This window comes from Pleurodeles waltl, chromosome 3_1 (assembly GCF_031143425.1).
Source record: "Pleurodeles waltl isolate 20211129_DDA chromosome 3_1, aPleWal1.hap1.20221129, whole genome shotgun sequence".
NCBI lineage: Eukaryota > Metazoa > Chordata > Amphibia > Caudata > Salamandridae > Pleurodeles > Pleurodeles waltl.
Genome location: NC_090440.1, coordinates 1,902,489,188 through 1,902,508,913, shown reverse-complemented (window position 1 = coordinate 1,902,508,913; position 19,726 = coordinate 1,902,489,188). Strand labels below are relative to the sequence as shown.

The following is a 19,726-nucleotide window of genomic DNA, read 5'->3' as shown; positions in this document are numbered from 1 at the left end:
CGGCGGGGAAAAAAGGTTATAAGACGGGCCACTCGTTTAAAGGGTTCGAAAACAATAGAAAAACGATAACATTGCGGTGGTGCAGAGAGTGCAACCACCCGGCTTACCTAATCAAAACAATACAATTGCGAATCCAAAAGCGCGTCCGTTTCCATTTGAAAATGCCGGGTCGGACGCGAAGACGCCGGCAGCAAATTTATAGACTGAGCCTCAAGTAAAAGGACACTAAAAGTCCTACCTCAATGTTGGTGACGGGGTGCAGAGAGGGAAGAGGGACTGACATGAGTATTAATGGGTGCCGCCATTTTGGGACCAGGCTAAATAGCACTAACATGTGAAAGTAAGGAAAGTGGAAGTAAGGTAATTAAGAAAAAGGTGATAAAGACAAAAACAAATAAGAATCAGATAAAAGAGGGAATTAAAAGTAGAAGGTGAAAAATTAAAAGTGAAAAATAATAAGGAAAAATTAAAGGGCAAAAAATAATAAATGAAAAATAAGGAATAAGGGAAAATAAGGAAAGAGAGAGCAGTGAAAAAATAACAGTGATAAAATAGCATACAAAAAGATAAAGCCGAGAAAAAGAGAAACATAAAGATTATGGAAATAATGGTTGGGGGACAAGAATGGGAAAAGATTAGAGAAATGGAAAGGATTGGTGAAATGAAAAAATAACAACAGCAGTAAGGGATTTAAAGACACAGACTAGATATTGCTGAGGTATATATACCATGACAACTTGTGAAGGGAAAAGAACATGTTTTTAAGGCACCATTGAGAAGGTGCTCTACAAATCTTTGGTAAAAATTAGGAAATAAAGCCTGAACGAAGACACTGTAAACCTAGGGATAAAAGAATTGACATAGGAGAAAAGTATGAAATCAACATTTAGGTACTGAATAGAACCTATGTGATCACTAACAAATGAAATTAATAGGTGCAACAGACAGTACCAATATTACATTAACCAGAAACGCCATTCATGATCTTTGTTGAGTCCTTGATTAACTGCATCATACTTGATGATGAGACGGCTTTCCTCTTGACGCAATCTTAAGAGCACGTTGCCGCCTCGTGGGGAGGATTTGATGTGACGGAGTCCACTGAAAGTAAAAGTACGTTGTTGGGGATGAAATTCCATGTAGTGTTCTACTAATGGAGCTTTGTTATCAAACTTCTGTACATTACGGTAATGTTCTTGAATCCTTGTTTTTAAGGGCCGAATAGTGCTGCCTATGTAGGTTAAATTACATGGACACCAAATTGCATAAACAACATAGGAGCTGTCACAATTGATGAAATCATGAATATGGTGAGTTAAATTATTGATGGTAACAGATCTGGATTTAGAAAGGCCCAACTTGCAGATGGAGCATTTGCTGCAGGTTTAGAATCCCTTTGGTTTGGGCGGTAAAAAGGTAGAAACTGGCTTCTCTTGATAAAATGATGAGCGGAGTTTATTTCGGAGATTGGGGGCCCGTCTAAAACCAATTTGAGGGGAATGAGTTATATATTGACGGATGGAAGAATTATTCAGTAGTAAATACCAATATTTCCTTAGTAGTTTGCGAATACGTTGATGACCATTGTGAAACACTGTGATAAACCTAATAACCTGCTGTTTGCTAGTCTGTTTTGATTGGTGAAGCAATTGATTGCGGTCCGAGTCTCTCAGATGTGCCTGTATAATGTTAAGTGAATTGCGATTGTAGTCCCTAGTAGTAAGTCTCTCAATTATTTGAGTGGAAGCAGCATCATAATCAAAGAGGTTAGTACAGTTAAGTCTGGCTCTCCTCAGTTCTCCTTTGGGAATATTGCGAATGGTGCTGGAAGGATGACAGCTAGTGGCGTGAAGAATAGAGTTAGCTGCTGTGGTTTTCCGAAAGAACTTGGTCTGAAGTTTGTTGTCTTCTACAAATATTAATAGGTCTAAATACTCAATTGAGGAATTGGAAATTTTATAGGTGATATCGATATTCCAGGCATTAGGTGTTAAGGACTGAATAAATTCACGAAGGATAGCCTGATGACCTTGCCAGATTAGCAAGATATCATCGATGTAACGTCCCCAAAATATTATATGTTCAGTAAAGTGCTCGGATCGATCACTCCAAAGCCAAGAGTTTTCCACTGCTCCCATAAGGATACAGGCGTATGGGGGAGCAAATTTTGCCCCCATCGCTGTGCCTTGTAGTTGTAAATAAAACTGGCCATCAAAAAGGAAGTAATTGTTTTATAGACTAAATTTGAGCAAGTCCAATATGATGGAGTTCCGTGCCATGTGTTGAACCGATTTGGTGGAGAGACATTTGCTTACTGCCGCTAAGCCATCACTATGTTTAATTGAAGTATAGAGGCTGACTACATCAATAGTAACTAAAAGATAATCAGGTTGCCAATCTATGTTCTGTAGTTTTTGGAGAATGTCTTTAGTGTCTCTGACATAAGAAGGAAGATTGATCATAAAGGGTTGGAGCTCCTTATCAATCAGAGATCCCAATTTGGAACAAACAGAATTTACCCCTGAAATTATGGGTCTGCCCTTTGGTGGATGACCCTTTTTGTGAATTTTTGGTAGAAGACATAGGGGTGATTCTAACCTTTCCCCAACAGAATACCGCCAGAAGGCCGCCCGCCAGCCCAGCGGGAAACCCCTTCCCACGAGGAAGCCGGCTCCGAATGGAGCCGGCGGAGTGGGAAGGGTGCGACGGGTGCAGTAGCACCCGTCGCGATTTTCAGTGTCTGCAATGCAGACACTGAAAATCTTTTAGGGGCCCTCTTACGGGGGCCCCTGCAGTGCCCATGCCATTGGCATGGGCACTGCAGGGGCCCCCAGGGGCCCCAGGACCCCCTCACCGCCATCCTGTTCCTGAGGGGGCCAGAATCCCCATGGCGGCGCAGCAAGCTGCGCCGCCATGGAGGATTCCTCAGGGCAGCGGAAAACCGGCGGGAGACCGCCGGTTTTCCGTTTCTGACCGCGGCTGTACCGCTGCGGTCAGAATGCCCTTGGGAGCACCGCCAGCCTGTTGGCGGTGCTCCCGCGGTCCCCGGCCCTGGCAGTCAATGACCGCCAGGGTCAGAATGACCGCCATAGTGTAGGAATCGTGGGCGACTGAAGAAAGAGAGCAGATTTTTCCTGACTTGAAATAATATGGCGTGAATGCCAAAATTCCAGGAGATCAGACAGTCTCTGTTGTATTTCAGTTGTTGGGTTATAGGAAAGTTTTTTATAACAATTATTGTCTTGGAGATGTCTATAGGCTTCCTTCAGATAATCATGAGTATTGAGGATAAAAATATTCCCTCCTTTATCGGCCTCTTTGATGATAGCTTGGTTGTTAGAAGACAAATGTGATAAAGCTGCTGCTTGACCTCTGTTAATGTTGGAGGGCAAGTATTTACGTTGATCACAATATCTTTTATATTCACGGTCAAGGTCTTTTAACACTGCTGATGAAAACAAGTTAATAGAATTACCAGCCGGAAGAATAGGAGTGAAAATAGATTTAGGTCTAAGATGAAAGGGAAAGTATTGGTTAGTCTCGAGATTGAGTTCTTGAGCAATAGAGGATAATGGAAGATCAGAATCAGCCGTGTTGGAAAGATTACAAAGAAGGGAAATATCAGTAAGATCCTGGACAGAAAGATCACTTGAACTAGGTGCGGGAGAAAGTGGAATAGCAGAGGGAGACATAGAAGAAAAGAAGGACTTCAGTTTGAGATGACTTATGAATTTGAAGAAATCAGTCTTAGTTTGAGTGATATCCCAAAAATTAGTAGGACAGAAGGACAGACCACGATTCAAAATAGATTGGTCCGTTGAGGTGAGTTCAAGGTCAGAAAGGTTAACAATCAATCGTTCAGAGGTCAGGGTCGAGTCGTTTTGCTGCAAGCACAAGTCTGTATGCCTGAAGTACTGGGAACAGCTGTTGAAGTATCTGGTAGTACTGCTCGTGAATCTTTTAAAGTTCCCAGACGGTAACGTCTTGCCTCAAAATAGTTTCAAATTTATTCCTTTCTTTCTTTAGCTTGTAAATCTTTGCTCACTTTTTTACACTTGGCAGGCACAAATAATTTTTCTCTTCTTAATCTTAAGCACCATATTGGAGTCCACTATTAACACTTCCTTTAGATACCTGTTAAAATATCTTTAAAACCTTTTCACTTCCGCATGTATTATTTTATGATGCTCACGATATTAGGGGTTACTTATTTCGTGTCTTCTTAACTCACAGTGGTTTATATACTCACATTAGCCAGCTAATTAATAATAAGCATTTTCGCACTTTGGATTCTCCTCTCTGGTTTCTCTCTATAATAATGACGTCCATTACTCCTTACCAAGCATCACTTGTGTTTGACAAATACTAATTAATTATACGCACCATGGATTCGTACACCTCCTGGTGGTGTCTGACCTTTAGAACTTCTTTATTATGATTGACTCACTCTCAGTTGGACCTTGTTTCCTTTTTTCTTTTAGCCTTGAGAAAGCCCCGGCTTACGCGCCACTTGGGGCGAAACACGTGTTGGCTGATTCTTTTGTGCTGTTGCTCTGGACTTATTACTGATGCTATCTACCTTGGAAATAATTTGTTCTACCCACAAAAAAATAAACAAAATAATAAATAAGGAATCAATGGATCAATTTTGATGTAATTGTGTTCGCCTTACTTTTTATCCAATTTCCAAGTATTTGGACTCTGCAGCAAAGACTCTTTTGAGGGACTTCCCCACAACCAGTCTATTTGTATCTTAGGAGGACTTGGGTCCATGTCCTCCGGTCAAGTCCCTTTTCACAAACTAATTAGGCAGTTTATACAGGAAGCTAGTGCCTTGGACCCTCTCCATCTTTTGGAGTTAGCCTTGTATGTGTAAATCATGATTAAATTAGTAGTGGATTATGTCAGTGTTACTTTAGTCCTAAACTGTTCACTTACACACGTCTGGACATTTGTTAGTGATAGCAGGTATTTTGATGTCTTCATGTTGAAGTTTATACTCAGCATGAATATTAGAACAGTATGTGCCTTTTATGCACATGATCAGCGTCCATTGTATTGAAGGTGTTGGCATGCTCCCTGTGGTTAACTGTGGGTGTATCCAGTGTGCTAACTAGGCCCCTATTGCTGGACATGTACATTTTGTCTATGTGTCAATGAGTAAGATTAGTGCGTTGCCAGACTCTTTCTAACCCTTTTTAAAATACTTTTGATAGATGTTTGTATGACATGCTATGTAGTTTTATGAGGCTCACTATTTGGGTATGCCACATGTAGTGATTTGATCTGAAGTATTTGACATTGTGAATGTTATGGACAGCGCCACGTTAGGTGTGTGATTGAAAAGCTACATGCTTTGTTGTCTTAGAAGTGAGATGAGTTTACATTCATGTAACATGACTACTAGTGATAGACTGGGCAAGTGTGGATTAGGGTAAGGCAAGATATTGTGTTGTCAGTTAACAGCATTTTTTCTATGGCTGATTTGTTGATACACAGTGATGATCTGTATAGGGAGGGACTTTGGATGTAGCCAATTCATCTTGTGCATGAATAGTTTGTGTTATAGCAGATTTGATGGGATGGTGATGTAGTGGTCAGATGGTTGCCTTATGTTGTGATGATTCTATTGTCATATTGGATTGTAAGAAGTATGTAGTTGTAAGATGATGTAGGCTCTGAATGGTGCCTAACTGTGGCTTTTTTAGACATAGATTTGTTGTTAATGTTGTGTATTGTATAATGTATGTGTATGTTGAGAATGTGATGACCCTCTCTCTCCCTTTGTTTCTCTGCATCAGCATCAACAGGCGAAGGAGACAGGGCACAGCTGAGTGGGGAAGCTGCTGGCCATGGGACCCGGAGTGCTGATACTACCGTCACCAAGGGACCAAGTGGCCCGGAGGGTGAGTGCCACTGAAGAGACAGGATCCACCTCTTCATCTTCCGAGACCTCCTCCAGTGGACACATCTGGGTCCACCCCATCACCATCTCTGTCTGCCAACCCCCTTACTACCACTGCCCTCCCTGTAGCTCCCCACCCAGATAGCCGTGCCCGCTCAACTAAAAGGTTGGGAGTCTCCTTTGCCGCAGGCACCTCTGCTGCCCTCAGTGAGGAGGCTATTGACTTCCTGAGGTCGATCTCTGCGTGTCAGTCAGCCATTGTGAATGCCTTCCAGGGACTGGCAACTTAGATCCAACAATAATGCGTTCCTGGAGGGCTCTGGCCTCCACACTGACGGCAGCCAGTCACACTTAGGGGGTCATTCAGACCCCGGCGGGCACCGCCCGCCGGGCGGAGACTGCCTAAAGACCGCACCACGGTCAAATTTCCGCGGCGGTCATTCTGACTTTCCCGCCGGCCCAGCGGGAAAGCCCCTGCAAAGAGGAAGCCGGCTCCGAATGGAGCCGGCGGATTTGCAGGGGTGCGACGGGTGCAGTGGCACCCGTCGCGATTTTCAGTGTCTGCAAAGCAGACACTGAAAATCTTTATGGGGCCCTGTTAGGGGGCCCTGCACTGCCCATGCCAGTGGCATGGGCAGTGCAGGGGCCCCCAGGGGCCCCACAACACCCGTTCCCGCCATCCTGTTCCTGGCGGTAAAAACCGCCAGGAACAGGATGGCGGGAAGGGGGTCGGAATCCCCATGGCGGCGATTCCCTGGGCCAGGGGTAAACCGGTGGGAAACCGCCGGTTCCCCTTTTCTGACCGCGGCTTTACCGCTGCGGTCAGAATGGCCCAGGAAGCACCGCCAGCCTGTTGGCGGTGCTTCCGCGGTCATTGGCCCTGGCGGTCGGTGACCGCCAGGGTCAGAATGACCCCCTTAGTCTGCTGTCCCCCCTTCACCTTCCTCTTCCCAATCTCAAACACCTCTTCCCCGACCCAGCCAAAGCACACAGAGAGACAAGCATGCATCCACCTCAACATCCAACGGTAGCTCTGCAAATACAAGCACCACAAGACACATCACCGGCATGCACACAAGCAACATTCAGATGCACACACAGCAACAGTCACAACCTGCCCTGACACCCCATCCAACCCTAGCTTAAGACAGCACACCTGACACATCTGCACACACCACACGAGCATTGACAGATCCAGCCACTACACCTATCCTGCCCACAAACAGCACCACAGCAAACCCTCAGACATCCACCTGTCACCAGACCTGCAGACACCACAACCACAGACATGTCTACAGGCAGAACATACACCATACCTGTAGTCACCACCCTAACAGACACTCACCCACCCACCACAACATCCCCCAGCACCTCCACTCCGCCACCCAAGACACATAAACGCCCTCACTCACCCACTCAACAGACACCCACAAGCATACCTCACACAAACATGCACCCAAGACAGCCACAACACAACTCTTACAAGCACTTCCTCTCCCTCCCCACCCAAACCCTTTTGCTATTACCATCCCAATGTGTCTAAGAAAGCTTTCCTTTCGGAGTTTGCCCTTTTCCCTACTCCTCTCCCACCCCGTGATACCCCTAAATGTGCTGTGTCCCTCACCCAGTCCTCCCCTGCCACCCTGCAGGTTCCCATGCACCTCCCCCTGCCAATACATCTACCCCTCCACCTAAAACCCTCCCCTAAACCTAAGTCCAAGCCCAAACACCCCCCTCCCAAACCTATTCCCAAAGGCCCCCTCCTAAACCTAAACCTAAACCCCCTCCTCAACCCCCACCCCCCCAGATACCCTCTGAGATACCTGCCTGCCCCATAGATGCCCCTCCCTGGGGAGGTTACATGGTAGTCAGGAGTCAAGTTCGGGGCACACATCTGTGCACTGTGTGCATACAGACTGTTAAGAAAATGGCTTGTGGCCTTTGTTTTATTCAAACTTTTTTTTACATAATAATTACTTGAACCAACATGTAGTTGGTTTCCTGGTTACATTTTTGTCATGCATTTCTTACCCTAGTATAGAGTTGTTCCTGGCTGACATTAGTTGTGTGTGTGTGTGTGTGTGTGTGTGTGTGTGTGTTCTGCTTGGGCTACGTGTGTTGTTTAGGCAATATGTGAGGTTGTATGCAGTGCTTTTGTATTCGAGTGGTATGGTATCTGTTGTGTGACGGACAATTGGTTGTCCAAGCTGTTTTGTTGTGTTGGTATTGTGTGTTGTATGTGTTGAGTTATGTTTGTTGGTGTGCTGTGTGGCTTTGTGTGCTTTGACTGTGTGTGTGTTATGTGCATGAAATATTAGATACACTGCTCTTGGTAAGTCGATCTCTAAGTCGTGTGATTGTGTAATTGTATGTATTTTTTGCCTGTTGGTGTTACGTTATGATGTATGTGTGGTGTGTTTCTGGGTAGTGTCCACTGTGGGTTCCTTTCAATTGATTAGAGATGGTGCTATTGTGTTGTTTGTGGCTTGTTGTGTTGTTGTGTGGTTCTGTGAGAGTGTGGGCCTGTGCAGTGTTTCCGTGCGTACCTGTGTGTGTTAGTGATGTGTGTGTGTTTGTGTGTGTGTTTGGTGGCCGTGGTGCGTTTGTTGTGTATGTGCAAGTGGGTGTGTGACAGTGTGTGAGTGTGCGTGTAAGTGTGTGGTTACTTGTGTGTGTCGCCCTTGCATCCCCTTCCCGAATGTCTGTTGCGTGAGTGTACATAAATTGGCAATCTACCACAGTACCAGGTACTTACGGTTGCTGTTGTCATAGTCGTCGCAGATTCCGGAGTCTGTGGGCGAGCAGGAGCAACGGGAGACGTGTAGTTCTGGTTCCATGGCGGCTCCGGACAAGTATGGCTTCCTGAAGGTGAGTGTCTCCTTTTATGCTATTGGTTTCCGCCTGGGTTTCCGTGGTGGTGCGACCACGGCGGAAAACTTGGCGGTGTGCAACCTTGTAATCTGTCCAGCGGAAACATGATCTCTGCCGGCCTGCATGTAGCAACTGTCGTCCGTGGCGGCCAGACCGCGTGGCGGTGCTAGCGGTGCTTTGGCTGTATTCAGTTGTGTATACCGCCATAGTCATAATTTGGCGGTATTCTCCACCAGCCTGTTGGCAGTACGACTGCCACCACCAACCTGGCGGTCCTGAGCCGCCAGACTCATAATGAGGCCCAAAGTGTGGATTCTCGGCAGGGGGAAGAAGTAGCTTCCCTTTCCTGTCCATATCTCTTGCACAAATAATGTAGAAAGTGGATCCATTCTAAGACATGTTTTTTTCGGCTGGCCCATGACAGAATACAGCATGAGTTTAAGAGAAAACATAGGAGCCATGGTCTCGTTTGGAAAGGTGTGCTGGGCCATGGAAGAAAGGGAAAAGACTCATGCCATTGTTTGTGTCTCCCCCGAAGATGTGCGTCCCAGAACCAGAGCCAGATCTATAGGACTACCGGAAGGCATCAGAGACGTCCCTCCCTCCCTAGCAAGGCTGGCGATCCATACCAAATCTCCCCTGGAGACAGCCACTCTGATCATTACCAAGTAAAGTACTGAAATCATCCTGACAAATCTTTCTTAATACACTCACCCACTTAGAAGGAGTGATAGCTGTCAACCAGCCCCATGTCATATAGGTTACTAGCACACTGCCCTGTTTTTAAGCCAATAGTACTAAGCATGCTGGGAGTTGCAGTTTAATTTTAATGTTAAATACGAACCTAGAAGTTCTAGCACGGTTAGCGCAGATGTGATTTAAACTAGGGTTGGTTGTAACTCGTCGCGGTGATCTGGGTCCAGCTAGCAGCAATGAAGCTAAGGAGGGCTCTCATCTCAGGAAGATACAGGCTTGCAAGAAGGTGTGAACATAAGCAGAGGTGCCCCTTATCCGAATGGACAAGGAACGCCCGCCGCTGTTTAATGGCATCCCAACTAAGGCGAACCAGAAATCTAATGTGACAATAACATTGCCTAACATAATATGATATAGCCTAACACAATTATACACCATAAAGTGTATCTGGGGTTGTATCTCGTCTAATGTTACACTAAGCATCTAATAGGGTCCGGACTCTCCATTCTGCCGCTGGCATTCCCCCGGTAGGCTGCAGGCTAGGGGGCTGCTTTCTGAGAAGGGTGGGCTGTCACGACTCAAGCAAGCCCCAGGGCCTCCATTCCAGTCTCAGCCTACTGCAGAGTGGGGCTGGTTTGAATGTTTTTGCCATGGCAGATTTTTGGTCTCCGGCTCGCCCTGAGCGTCTACAATTTGTTTAGGTAATAAAAGGACAGCCTTTGGTCTCCCAGGCCTGAGTCTGCAGCGCTGATATTGTGGAATATTATTTAGTCATGAGACTGGTAGCTTGAAGCCCTCATGTGACCCGCTTCGAACGCACCAGTGCTCATGACCATTGGGGGGAAGAAAGGAAAAACACGCGGAGGGAGGTGTGTGCCAAACTGAGAGACGGGGATGTGCTTCGGGCCGCAGAAGCGCTTTGGGACTCCAGAGGACCCTTAGCTAACGCGAGGTGCCCCTGAGAGACAGAGGTGCCTTGCTGGTGCTAGGGGGTTGCTTTGGGAGGCAATGGTGTCTTAGAGGCTGAGAGGTGCTAAGCTTGGAGACAGAAAGACGCGTTGGACACACAAGCGGGCGCTTTGGACCTGGAGAAGGGCTCTCCTGAAACAGGCGTGGGCCATGGGGGTCGTATGGTGCCTTCCGGGGTGTCGTCGCGCGCCACCGGAGCGGAGGAGCTCGGCCTGTAGCCTTCAGTGTAAGCCAGAAGAGGTACAGCTGGCCACAGTCTCGCGGCCTTGTGACACAGTCATGTTAGGGTCTTTCAAACATTGCCAATGCGTTGCCCCTGTCTTCTGTGGTCGTTAATTTTGAAATAATTATGTAAATGATGGCGAGAATTTGTTATGTGCTGTTCAACAAATGTCACAAAAGTAATTGTCACTTTTGTGCAGCTCACATACAGGGCACTGATCCCGATTCAGTCGGGAAACTCCCGATTCTTAAAGTAAAAAAAAAAAAGTTCAACTTTAGCTATCTCCCACCCCAAATAGCCTCTTGCTTCAATAAAAGTCAGCGGAGGGGGGGGGGGGGGGGGGGAATATATTCATCCGATTTGTTTTCACAATATCCCACTTTAAACGTTTAGTATGTTGCTATGCTCGAGCTCAGATGTTGGCCTCGAATATAAAACAGCCACATTAAGACCAGCTAGGATTCTGTGTGTGTCTTCTGCCTTTAAATGTGTGGACCAGTGCTAGCGTGCGCTAGAGTGTGTGCCTGCAAAGCCAGTGAAAAGGAGCCTAGCTCAATAAAAGTGCATTCACCCATTTATTACTACAGTTCAAATGTCAAATGCCATGCTGATACCTCAGTACAGCTCAGCTAGGGTGAGACAACACCTCAGAGATAACATTCTGCAACCTCTTTACGTGGAAAACAACTCTTCCAGAACTCACAAAAGCCACTGAACGTGACTTCAGCTCATTGCACGCATTTAACCAATAGAAGTCATTTAGGGGTCGCGGTCTTGCCTGTTGCGACCCCCTGGCACTGCCTTTGCGACCCCTGCCTCATAGGTAGCCAAATCAGTGCAACTCTCCACTTTCATTGTTTTCCGGCAGTTTTATTATAACGCTACAAGTGAATAATACCATATGAGTTACTATTCGTGTATTAAGAGTACAATGGAGTACAATTACCTGGAATATGGCCCTGTCTGGCACCTAAGGTAAGTAAAACATGCTTTCAATGTATAATGTGTGCATGCTTGCAGTTGAGTGTGTGTTTATGTACAAGAGAGTGTGCGTATGAGTGAAAGTGTATATTTGTGTAAGCCTGTGTGTGTGAATGTAAAGGACACATGGCATGTGATGTCACATTCGCTACCCTGGACTTTTGGTGAATTGACGTCCGTGATTTAATCCCCTTGTGGTTTGGTTTGGGACACATATCGTTGTTTACAACTACAACGAAAAAGAGCATGACTTTAACCACTGATGTAATTAGCAGAGAGGAAAAGAGGCGTCACCACTGGTGAGCCAAGCCCCCTCCCCTACTCAACAATAATAGTATCCTTTTAAACCCCGCACATCTGCGTACATTCATTATCAGTGCTTAATTTGTCAATAAAAACGTGCCTGTGCCCAAAGCTCTCCTCTGAATAACGTGGCTGCTGCAATTAAATGTGTGAGCAAGCAGCCACCGTGGGCCTCTTTAATCCATTTACAGCTACTCCCTGCCCCTTCACCTCACCTGTGCAGCTTTCTGCTTTCCCCCTTTCTGACGCCTTTTCGCTTTTCTCTTCTTCCGTCTTTCCCATATGTGTCTTTTGCGCGCAGTAAATGCTTGAAGCAGAAAAATAAGTGCCGGCCCTCAAAGGTGCCCCGCATCGGAGACCACCGTCTCAAATTAAGCACTGATGTTTATGCATGTAAATATACACATACATAGTGCATAGAAACGCCTGTTGTGCTTGTGTGAATTCTACTGCTTACTAACTCCGTCAGCCCTAGAAACACAGAAATGATATACAACAGAAGGTGTCAGTACCCATCAGGCTACACCTACCTTGGTTAGGAAGATGATGAGGGGAAAAGGGCCCAATGTACTTAGCCGTGTCTGTGTTTTTGCACACGGAGTGCTCTTTGACCCAACCTAAGTTTTGCGCTTCGATTGATGTGCAAATTGCTAGCAATGCAAAATCATAATTTGTAAGGATTCGCAAAACCCCTGCCTCATTAATTTGCTTGACACAGGATTTATTTTGGAACTTATTGTGAATGGCTCCAAATGTAGGACTGGAGGCCTGAGAGGAACAGCTGATCTCCATACCTCCACAAACATTCACTTTCACAGTTTGCCGTGTTTTAGGAATGGTTTGAAAGCCCTGCTGTCTGCAAGCGCCACTGTTACCAACTTTACACGTCCAAGGTACACTGAATCATCACACACTAGTACTGAAAGCAGTCATTCCTTGCTTTTTTTTTTTTTCTTTTTACCAAAGCAGGCGTTTTAAAAATATTTTATTCAGGATTCTAAATGCAGCACAGATTTATTTGCTTAGACCAAAGGCAATTCCGACTTAGAAAGGACTCTTTCCGCTTTGTGACTCTGTCTTCCAGTCGTCCAGCATGTGAATTTGCAAATTGCAGGTTTTGTAACGGCAAACCACTCTGTTCTTAAAGTTTTGCCACTCTGAAAAATGTCAGCAAGGGTACGGATAATAATGAGACGTGCCTTCTTCTGAAATAGTTTTGATTCTTTAGATATAGGGCTCCAGCTCAAATACAGACGTAGCCAAAACAGCCTTTCAGTGTTGCGAGGTTGATAAAAGTGCCATTGTGTACTTGCGCTACGAGCACAAGTGACTGACAGAAACACAGTGTAAATAATCACCGGCAATGGAATAGGTTTGCAGTTTTTTTACTGCATGTACACTGAATCGAACAGCACAGTGACACATATGCACACACAGAACACAAATATGCACCAACACAGCTACATGCACCCATTAGGAGAGACTTAAAGACATACTGGCATCCATGCATACAATTCAGTCAATATACAGAAAAACATGCAGAGAGATAACAGAATAAAGGCGCCATTTCACACATACTAGATAATCAATCCCCTGTGCAACCCAGCAGCACAGAGTGGTGTGCTTGATGTGAACTGGTAGGATTGTGCCTCACATTAGCATTCACTGTGTGACTCGGGGGGGACAGGGTGATATGCACCCACGGGGGGCATTTGAGGGCCATATTAATATTTGCCCCCACCCCGCAAATGACAGAGGCAACTGGCACAATATGTATAGAAAACTTAGTTTAAACAATCTGCATTCACATTTGAATATATACAATCTAGTTGAGAAAAACGCATAGGTGCTGGAAGCAGGGGTGCAACAGTGGGGGTGAAGGTGAATGAGCAATAAAAATACCTTTAAGTTTTGTTTTTATCTTGTCACTTACGCTGTGCATTCAAAGACAGAGCTTAAATGTCAGGCTATGTCTTCTGACAAACGTCTGCTAATTCTTTTAAGATGGAGATGCTGTTTACTTTTCCTTCAGTGACTGCAAAGTGAGATAATTTTGTAAAGTTAACTAAGAGACAATCTCGCTGAAGTAGAGGAGTGCAAAATGAAATAATTTAGTATGTCAATTTTATGTAATGCACAACAAAATATAAATACCTGTAAATGAACAGAACAAATATTTAAAAATGTATCAGCAGCTATGTAAGCACATTTTGTTTTGTAATTATGAAGTGTGAGGGAAACAATGATTTTAATAGTATCAAATTGAATCTTGGTGATGCACAAATGATAAATATTACCCTGTATTGCAGCATTTATGCGGCACTTACTACCCTTTTTAGGGCACTGAAGCACTTACCTACATAGACAGCAAGCTATACCATATAGGGTGTGTGGTTTGATGGATGTTGTCTTTGTTTTCCAATCCTGTGTGGGAATACCGCGTGATGGTTACTCAACCGCCATATGTTTATGGCTTGTAGAAAGTCATCAAGTTTTAAATTGTGAGGTCCTCCAGGACATCAAATGATTTGGGTGTCATCGGCATAGTTGTAGCATGTGAGGTTGTATGAATTAATCACGATTGGTAAGGGGGTTAGTTAGATGTTGAATAATAGAGGGGATGTGATGGACCCCTGAGGGACGCTAAAACGTTGTGTGTGAGGAGCTGATGCGAAGATGGTACCAACACTAGTTTGCAGTAACAGCTGAAAGGCCAAGAATTCAGTGGGCATTAGCTGAACTTCCTTCTCACCTTTCACATGTGGTATGTCAAACAAGAATTTGCTGTGTGAGAAAAGTGCACAACTGTGCAGGACATTCAGTCCTTTTGCTCATAAGCCAGCAACTTTAATGATTGTTCCTATTCTTTTTATATAAATATTTGCCAACTGCCTAAACCTATCAGCCATTCAGAAGCAATCTCCAATCAGGAAATCTCCAGATTCCAATATGGCATAGTGCTTTGATTAGCATATTGGTCTGGGTCCTAGTCGTAGCGAGTCAGGCATGACTGACATTTGACTGACATTTCTCCAGCTTACAGCCTTTACAGGAGCATTGGCCTGTTGTGAAATATAGCCTGTTGTGATAATGTATCGTCTCTAGTGATCTTTATTTTGTTTGCAGGAGCCAGATAGTTTGTTAAGTTAATGTGCCTAGTGCAGAGGTCTGAAAATACCCTAACTAGCAGTAGTGTGAATCTTAAATGACCCATTGTAGCCAGCCAGTGTCACAAAGGGTTGCTATAACTGCCTATTTAGCTTTTTAAAAATGGTTAAATATCTTGCAGGTAGGTCGCTCCCCGCTCCGCCTTCCGCACAACCTCCTTGCCCGTTCCCCCTTTGCTTTTTTCTCCGCCGCTGCGTCCCTTGCGGCCCATCCCCCCTCCTTCTCTCACCGTCTTCCTCGTTCCCTCTCCCGCCGCTGCCCCTCCCGCCCCACCCCTCATTCTCTCACCGTTTTCCTCGTTCCCTCTCCCGCTGCTGCATCCCTTGCGGCCCCTCCCGCCTCCCCTCCTTCTCTCACCGTATTCCTTGTTCCCTTTCCCGCCGCAGCGTCCCCTGCGGCCCCACCCCCCAGCCCTCTCATAGGACAAGCCCTCCCACCTCCCAGCTGCCACTCCCACCCTCCCCTCCTCTTATGGCAGCCGCGGCGCGCTAGCAGGGAGCAACCTTTGACCCTGCTTGCAGGTAGGTCTCTCCCCGCTCCGCCTTCCGCACCACCTCCTTGCCCGTTCCCCCTTTGCTTTTTACCCCACCGCTGCGTCCCTTGCGGCCCCTCCTGCCTCCCCCCTCCTTCTCTCACCGTCTTCCTCGTTCCCGCCGCTGCCCCTTCCCCTCCCCCTCCTTCTCTCACTGTTTTCCTCGTTCCCTCTCCCGCCGCTGCGTCCCTTGCGTCCCCTCCCACCTCCCCCCTCCTTCTCTCACCGTTTTCCTAGTTCCCTTTCCCGCCGCTGCATCCCATGCGGCCCCACCCCCAGCCCTCTCATAGGACAAGCCCTCCCGCCTCCCGCCTCCCAGCTCCCACTCTACCCTCCTCTTATGGCAGCCGCGGCGCAGCCGCGCCGCTGGCGTGGCGAAGGCGTGCCTAAGGCAAGCCCGTCTGCGCCCATCCGCACCTGGACCGCTCCCAGCGCCACCCCCCCTGGTCTGCAAGACCCCTGCACCTCCAGATGCTGCTACACGGCCGACCAACTCAACGCCCTCAATCCCGGCCGCATCACAGCATGCTCCCAGCCCTCACCAAGGAACACCCACAGACTCTTCGCATGCCGCACCTGCAGATTCACCTGCGACAGAACAACGAAACCAACAAAGACCGAAACTAACCACCTCCACTGCATACTCCTCAACACCCGCTCCGCACGCAAACACGCCATCGAGCTCTGGGACCTGCTCGACTCCACCGCCCCAGACGTAGCCTTCCTGACCGAAACCTGGTGGAACGACTCCTCGGCGCCCGACATCGCAATAGCCATCCCGGACGGCTACAAGATCATCCGTAGGGACCGCAACAACGGAATTGGAGGAGGCATAGCCATCGCCCACAAATCCTCCCTCAAGGTCGACACCCACACTGACGACTCCCTCAAGACCGCCGAACACCTACACTTCCGCATCCACACCGACCCCAACACCACTCTCAGAGGAACGCTCATCTACAGACCCCCCGGACCACGAGCACCATTCAGCGAATCCCTCGCCGACCTCACCAGCACCCACGCACTCACCTCAACGGATTACATCCTCCTCGGGGACCTAAATTTCCACCTGGAGAACAACAACGACACCAACTCCACTACCCTGATCGACAACCTCACCAACCACGGCCTCAGACAGCTCGTCAACACACCAACCCACATCGCCGGCCACACGCTTGATCCCATCTTCTCATCAATCGCCCACATCACCTTCAACCACACCACCGTACTCCACTGGACCGACCACCACTGCATCCACTTCACCTACAAGAAACATACCGAGCACCATCGCACCCAACAACCACCCCGCCGATGCTGGAGCAAAGTTACGAAAGACCAGCTTACCAATGCCCTCGCCCAGAACCCACCCCCGACTCCACCGACCCAGACACCGCCGCCCACAACCTCACCCTGTGGAACGACTGCGCCAACACCCTTGCGCCACTCAAAAAACCCACAGACAACCAAGCCAGAAGAAAAGCCACGTGGTTCACCGATGAGCTCCTAAACTCCAAACGCGACTGCCGGAAGCTAAAAAAGGAATGGCTCCTTAAACACACACCTGACAGCCTCACAGCCCACAAGGACGCCACCCGCAAGCACCACCAACTCATCAGACAAGCCAAACGATCCCATTTCAAAGACCGCCTGGACAACAATGCACACGACAGCAAAGAGCTCTTCAGCATCGTGAAAGAACTCTCCAACCCCAGCGCCAACGTCAACGACATCCCTCCATCCCAAGAACTCTGCAACACACTGTCCACCTTCTTCCACCGGAAGATCACCGACATCCACAACAGCTTCGACGCCACTCCCACGCCAGACCCCACCCCTGAACACTCCACCTGTGCAAACCACCTGACCTCCTGGACCAACGTGAACGACACAGAGACATGCAAGATCATGAACTCCATCCACTCAGGATCTCCGTCAGACGCCTGCCCCCACCACGTATACAACAAAGCCGACCCCACCATCGCCCCCCAACTACGGAAGGTCATCAACATCTCCTTCGAAACAGCGACATTCCCTGAAAAATGGAAACACGCCGAAATCCGTGCCCTCCTCAAGAAGCCCAAAGCAGACCCCAACGACCTCAAGAACTTCCGACCCATCTCCCTGCTCCCTTTCCCAGCAAAGGTGATTGAAAAAATCGTCAACACACAACTAACCAGCCACCTCGAAGACAACGGCATCCTAGACCCCTCCCAGTCCGGCTTCAGACGAAACCACAGCACCGAAACCGCCCTTCCCGCCGCCACAGACGACATCAGACGCCAAATGGACAGCGGCGAAACATCAGCCCTCACCCTCCTGGACCTATCTGCCGCCTTCGACACAGTCTGCCACCGTACCCTGAAATCACGCCTCCACAAAACCGGAATTGAAGGAAAAGCCCTCGACTGGATCGTCTCATTCCTCTCCGGCAGAACCCAGAGAGTCCGCCTCCCCCCCTTCCGCTCCGAAGCCACTGACATCATCTGCGGCATCCCCCAAGGCTCAGCCCGACGCTGTTCAACATCTACATGGCCCCCCTCGCACAAGTGGCCCGACAACACAACCGCAACATTTTCACGTACGCTGATGACACCCAGCTCATCCTCTCACTCACCAAAGACCCGTGCACCGCCAAAACCAGCCTCCATGAGGGAATGAAATCCATCGCCGAATGGATGAGAAACAGCCGTCTGAAACCGAACTCGGACAAGATGGAGGTCCTCATCCTCGGACCCACCCCCTCCGCCTGGGACGACTCCTGGTGGCCCACCGCACTAGGAACCCCACCGACACCGTCCGACCACGCTCGCAACCTGGGCTTCATCCTCGACTCCTCCCTCACCATGTCTAAACAGGTCAACGCAGTCTCCTCCTCCTGCTACAACACACTCCGCATGCTCCGCAGAATCTACAAGTGGATCTCGACTGAAACAAGAAGAACAGTGACACAGGCCCTCGTCAGCAGCAGGCTGGACTACGGCAATGCACTCTACACAGGCATCCCAGCAAAAGACCTACTACGCCACCAACACATCCAAAACGCCTCCGCCCGGCTGATCCTCAACGTACCCCGCCACAGCCACATCTCCCACCACCTGAGAAACCTTCACTGGCTCCCCGTGGACAAAAGGATCACTTTCAAGCTTCTTACCCACGCTCACAAAGCGCTCCACGACACCGGACCAGCCTACCTAAACAACAGACTCAGCTTCTACACCCCCACCCGTCAGCTCCGCTCCACTAACCTCGCCGTCGTCCCCTGCATCCGAAGAAAGACCTCCGGCGGCAGATCCTTCTCATACCTCGCCGCCAAAACCTGGAACACCCTCCCCACCAACCTGCGACACACTCAAAACCTACTCACCTTCAGAAGACTCCTCAAGACCTGGCTCTTCGACCAGTAACAACAGCTCTCCCCCCCCCCCCTGTGCCTTGAAACCCTCACGGGTAAGTAGTACGCTTTATAAATCCAATGATTGATTGATTGAGAACACTGCCAACATCAATACATTGAGGTTCATCTACTTGAATCAATACTGTGGAAACCATAATCAGGGTTTGAGGATGAAAGCAATTGTATTATAATTGACCTCTATAGACATCTTTGCACAACATCAGCTAACATTTTTAGACTTTTATATATTGCATTCTAAGATCTGTGTAGTATGAGGCTGCTTTTCAATTGGGAGAAGTGTGAGAATGCTGGGAGATAGGAATTTTATGGACCCTCACATACCCTGGAATTTTACTTTACATCTATATGAGGAAAACAGATTTAGCCAAATGTTGCTGTTTACAGGGCATTCTGGGCACCCACATCACCAGAATGGGTCAATTCGCAAGGCAAAATCTTGTTGTTTCCTTGTGTTTTAGGGATTTTCCTTTCATGGGTGATAGGCTAGCCACACAAGCGGGGTACCGTTTTTATTGGGAGAAGTGCAAAAATGCTGTGTGGCAGGGCATTTGTGGATCCACGCAGATTTTATTAGCAAAACCTGCTTTAAGTTTTGTTTTACTGTGATGACCCCGTGTACAGTGTGCCGCGCAATACAGAAAAACGAAAAGAAAAAAGTCAAAC

General features: G+C 47.7%; 1 protein-coding gene across 4 annotated transcripts in view; it reads left to right on the top strand.

The window, feature by feature from the left end:
- Window positions 1-10,319: 10,319 nt before the first annotated feature.
- CDK15 (cyclin dependent kinase 15) overlaps window positions 10,320-19,726 on the top strand; it is a 426,090-nt gene continuing 416,683 nt past the window's right edge. For 3 of the 4 annotated variants that reach the window (XM_069226053.1, XM_069226052.1, XM_069226051.1), the window contains exon 1: window positions 10,320-10,681. Coding sequence is in view for 2 of the 4 variants with exons in the window: in XM_069226052.1 (XP_069082153.1) it covers window positions 10,592-10,681 (90 nt within the window). In the remaining 2 variants the exon portion in view is untranslated. The remainder of the gene's footprint in view (window positions 10,682-19,726) is intronic. The other variant, XM_069226054.1, reaches the window with a different exon arrangement.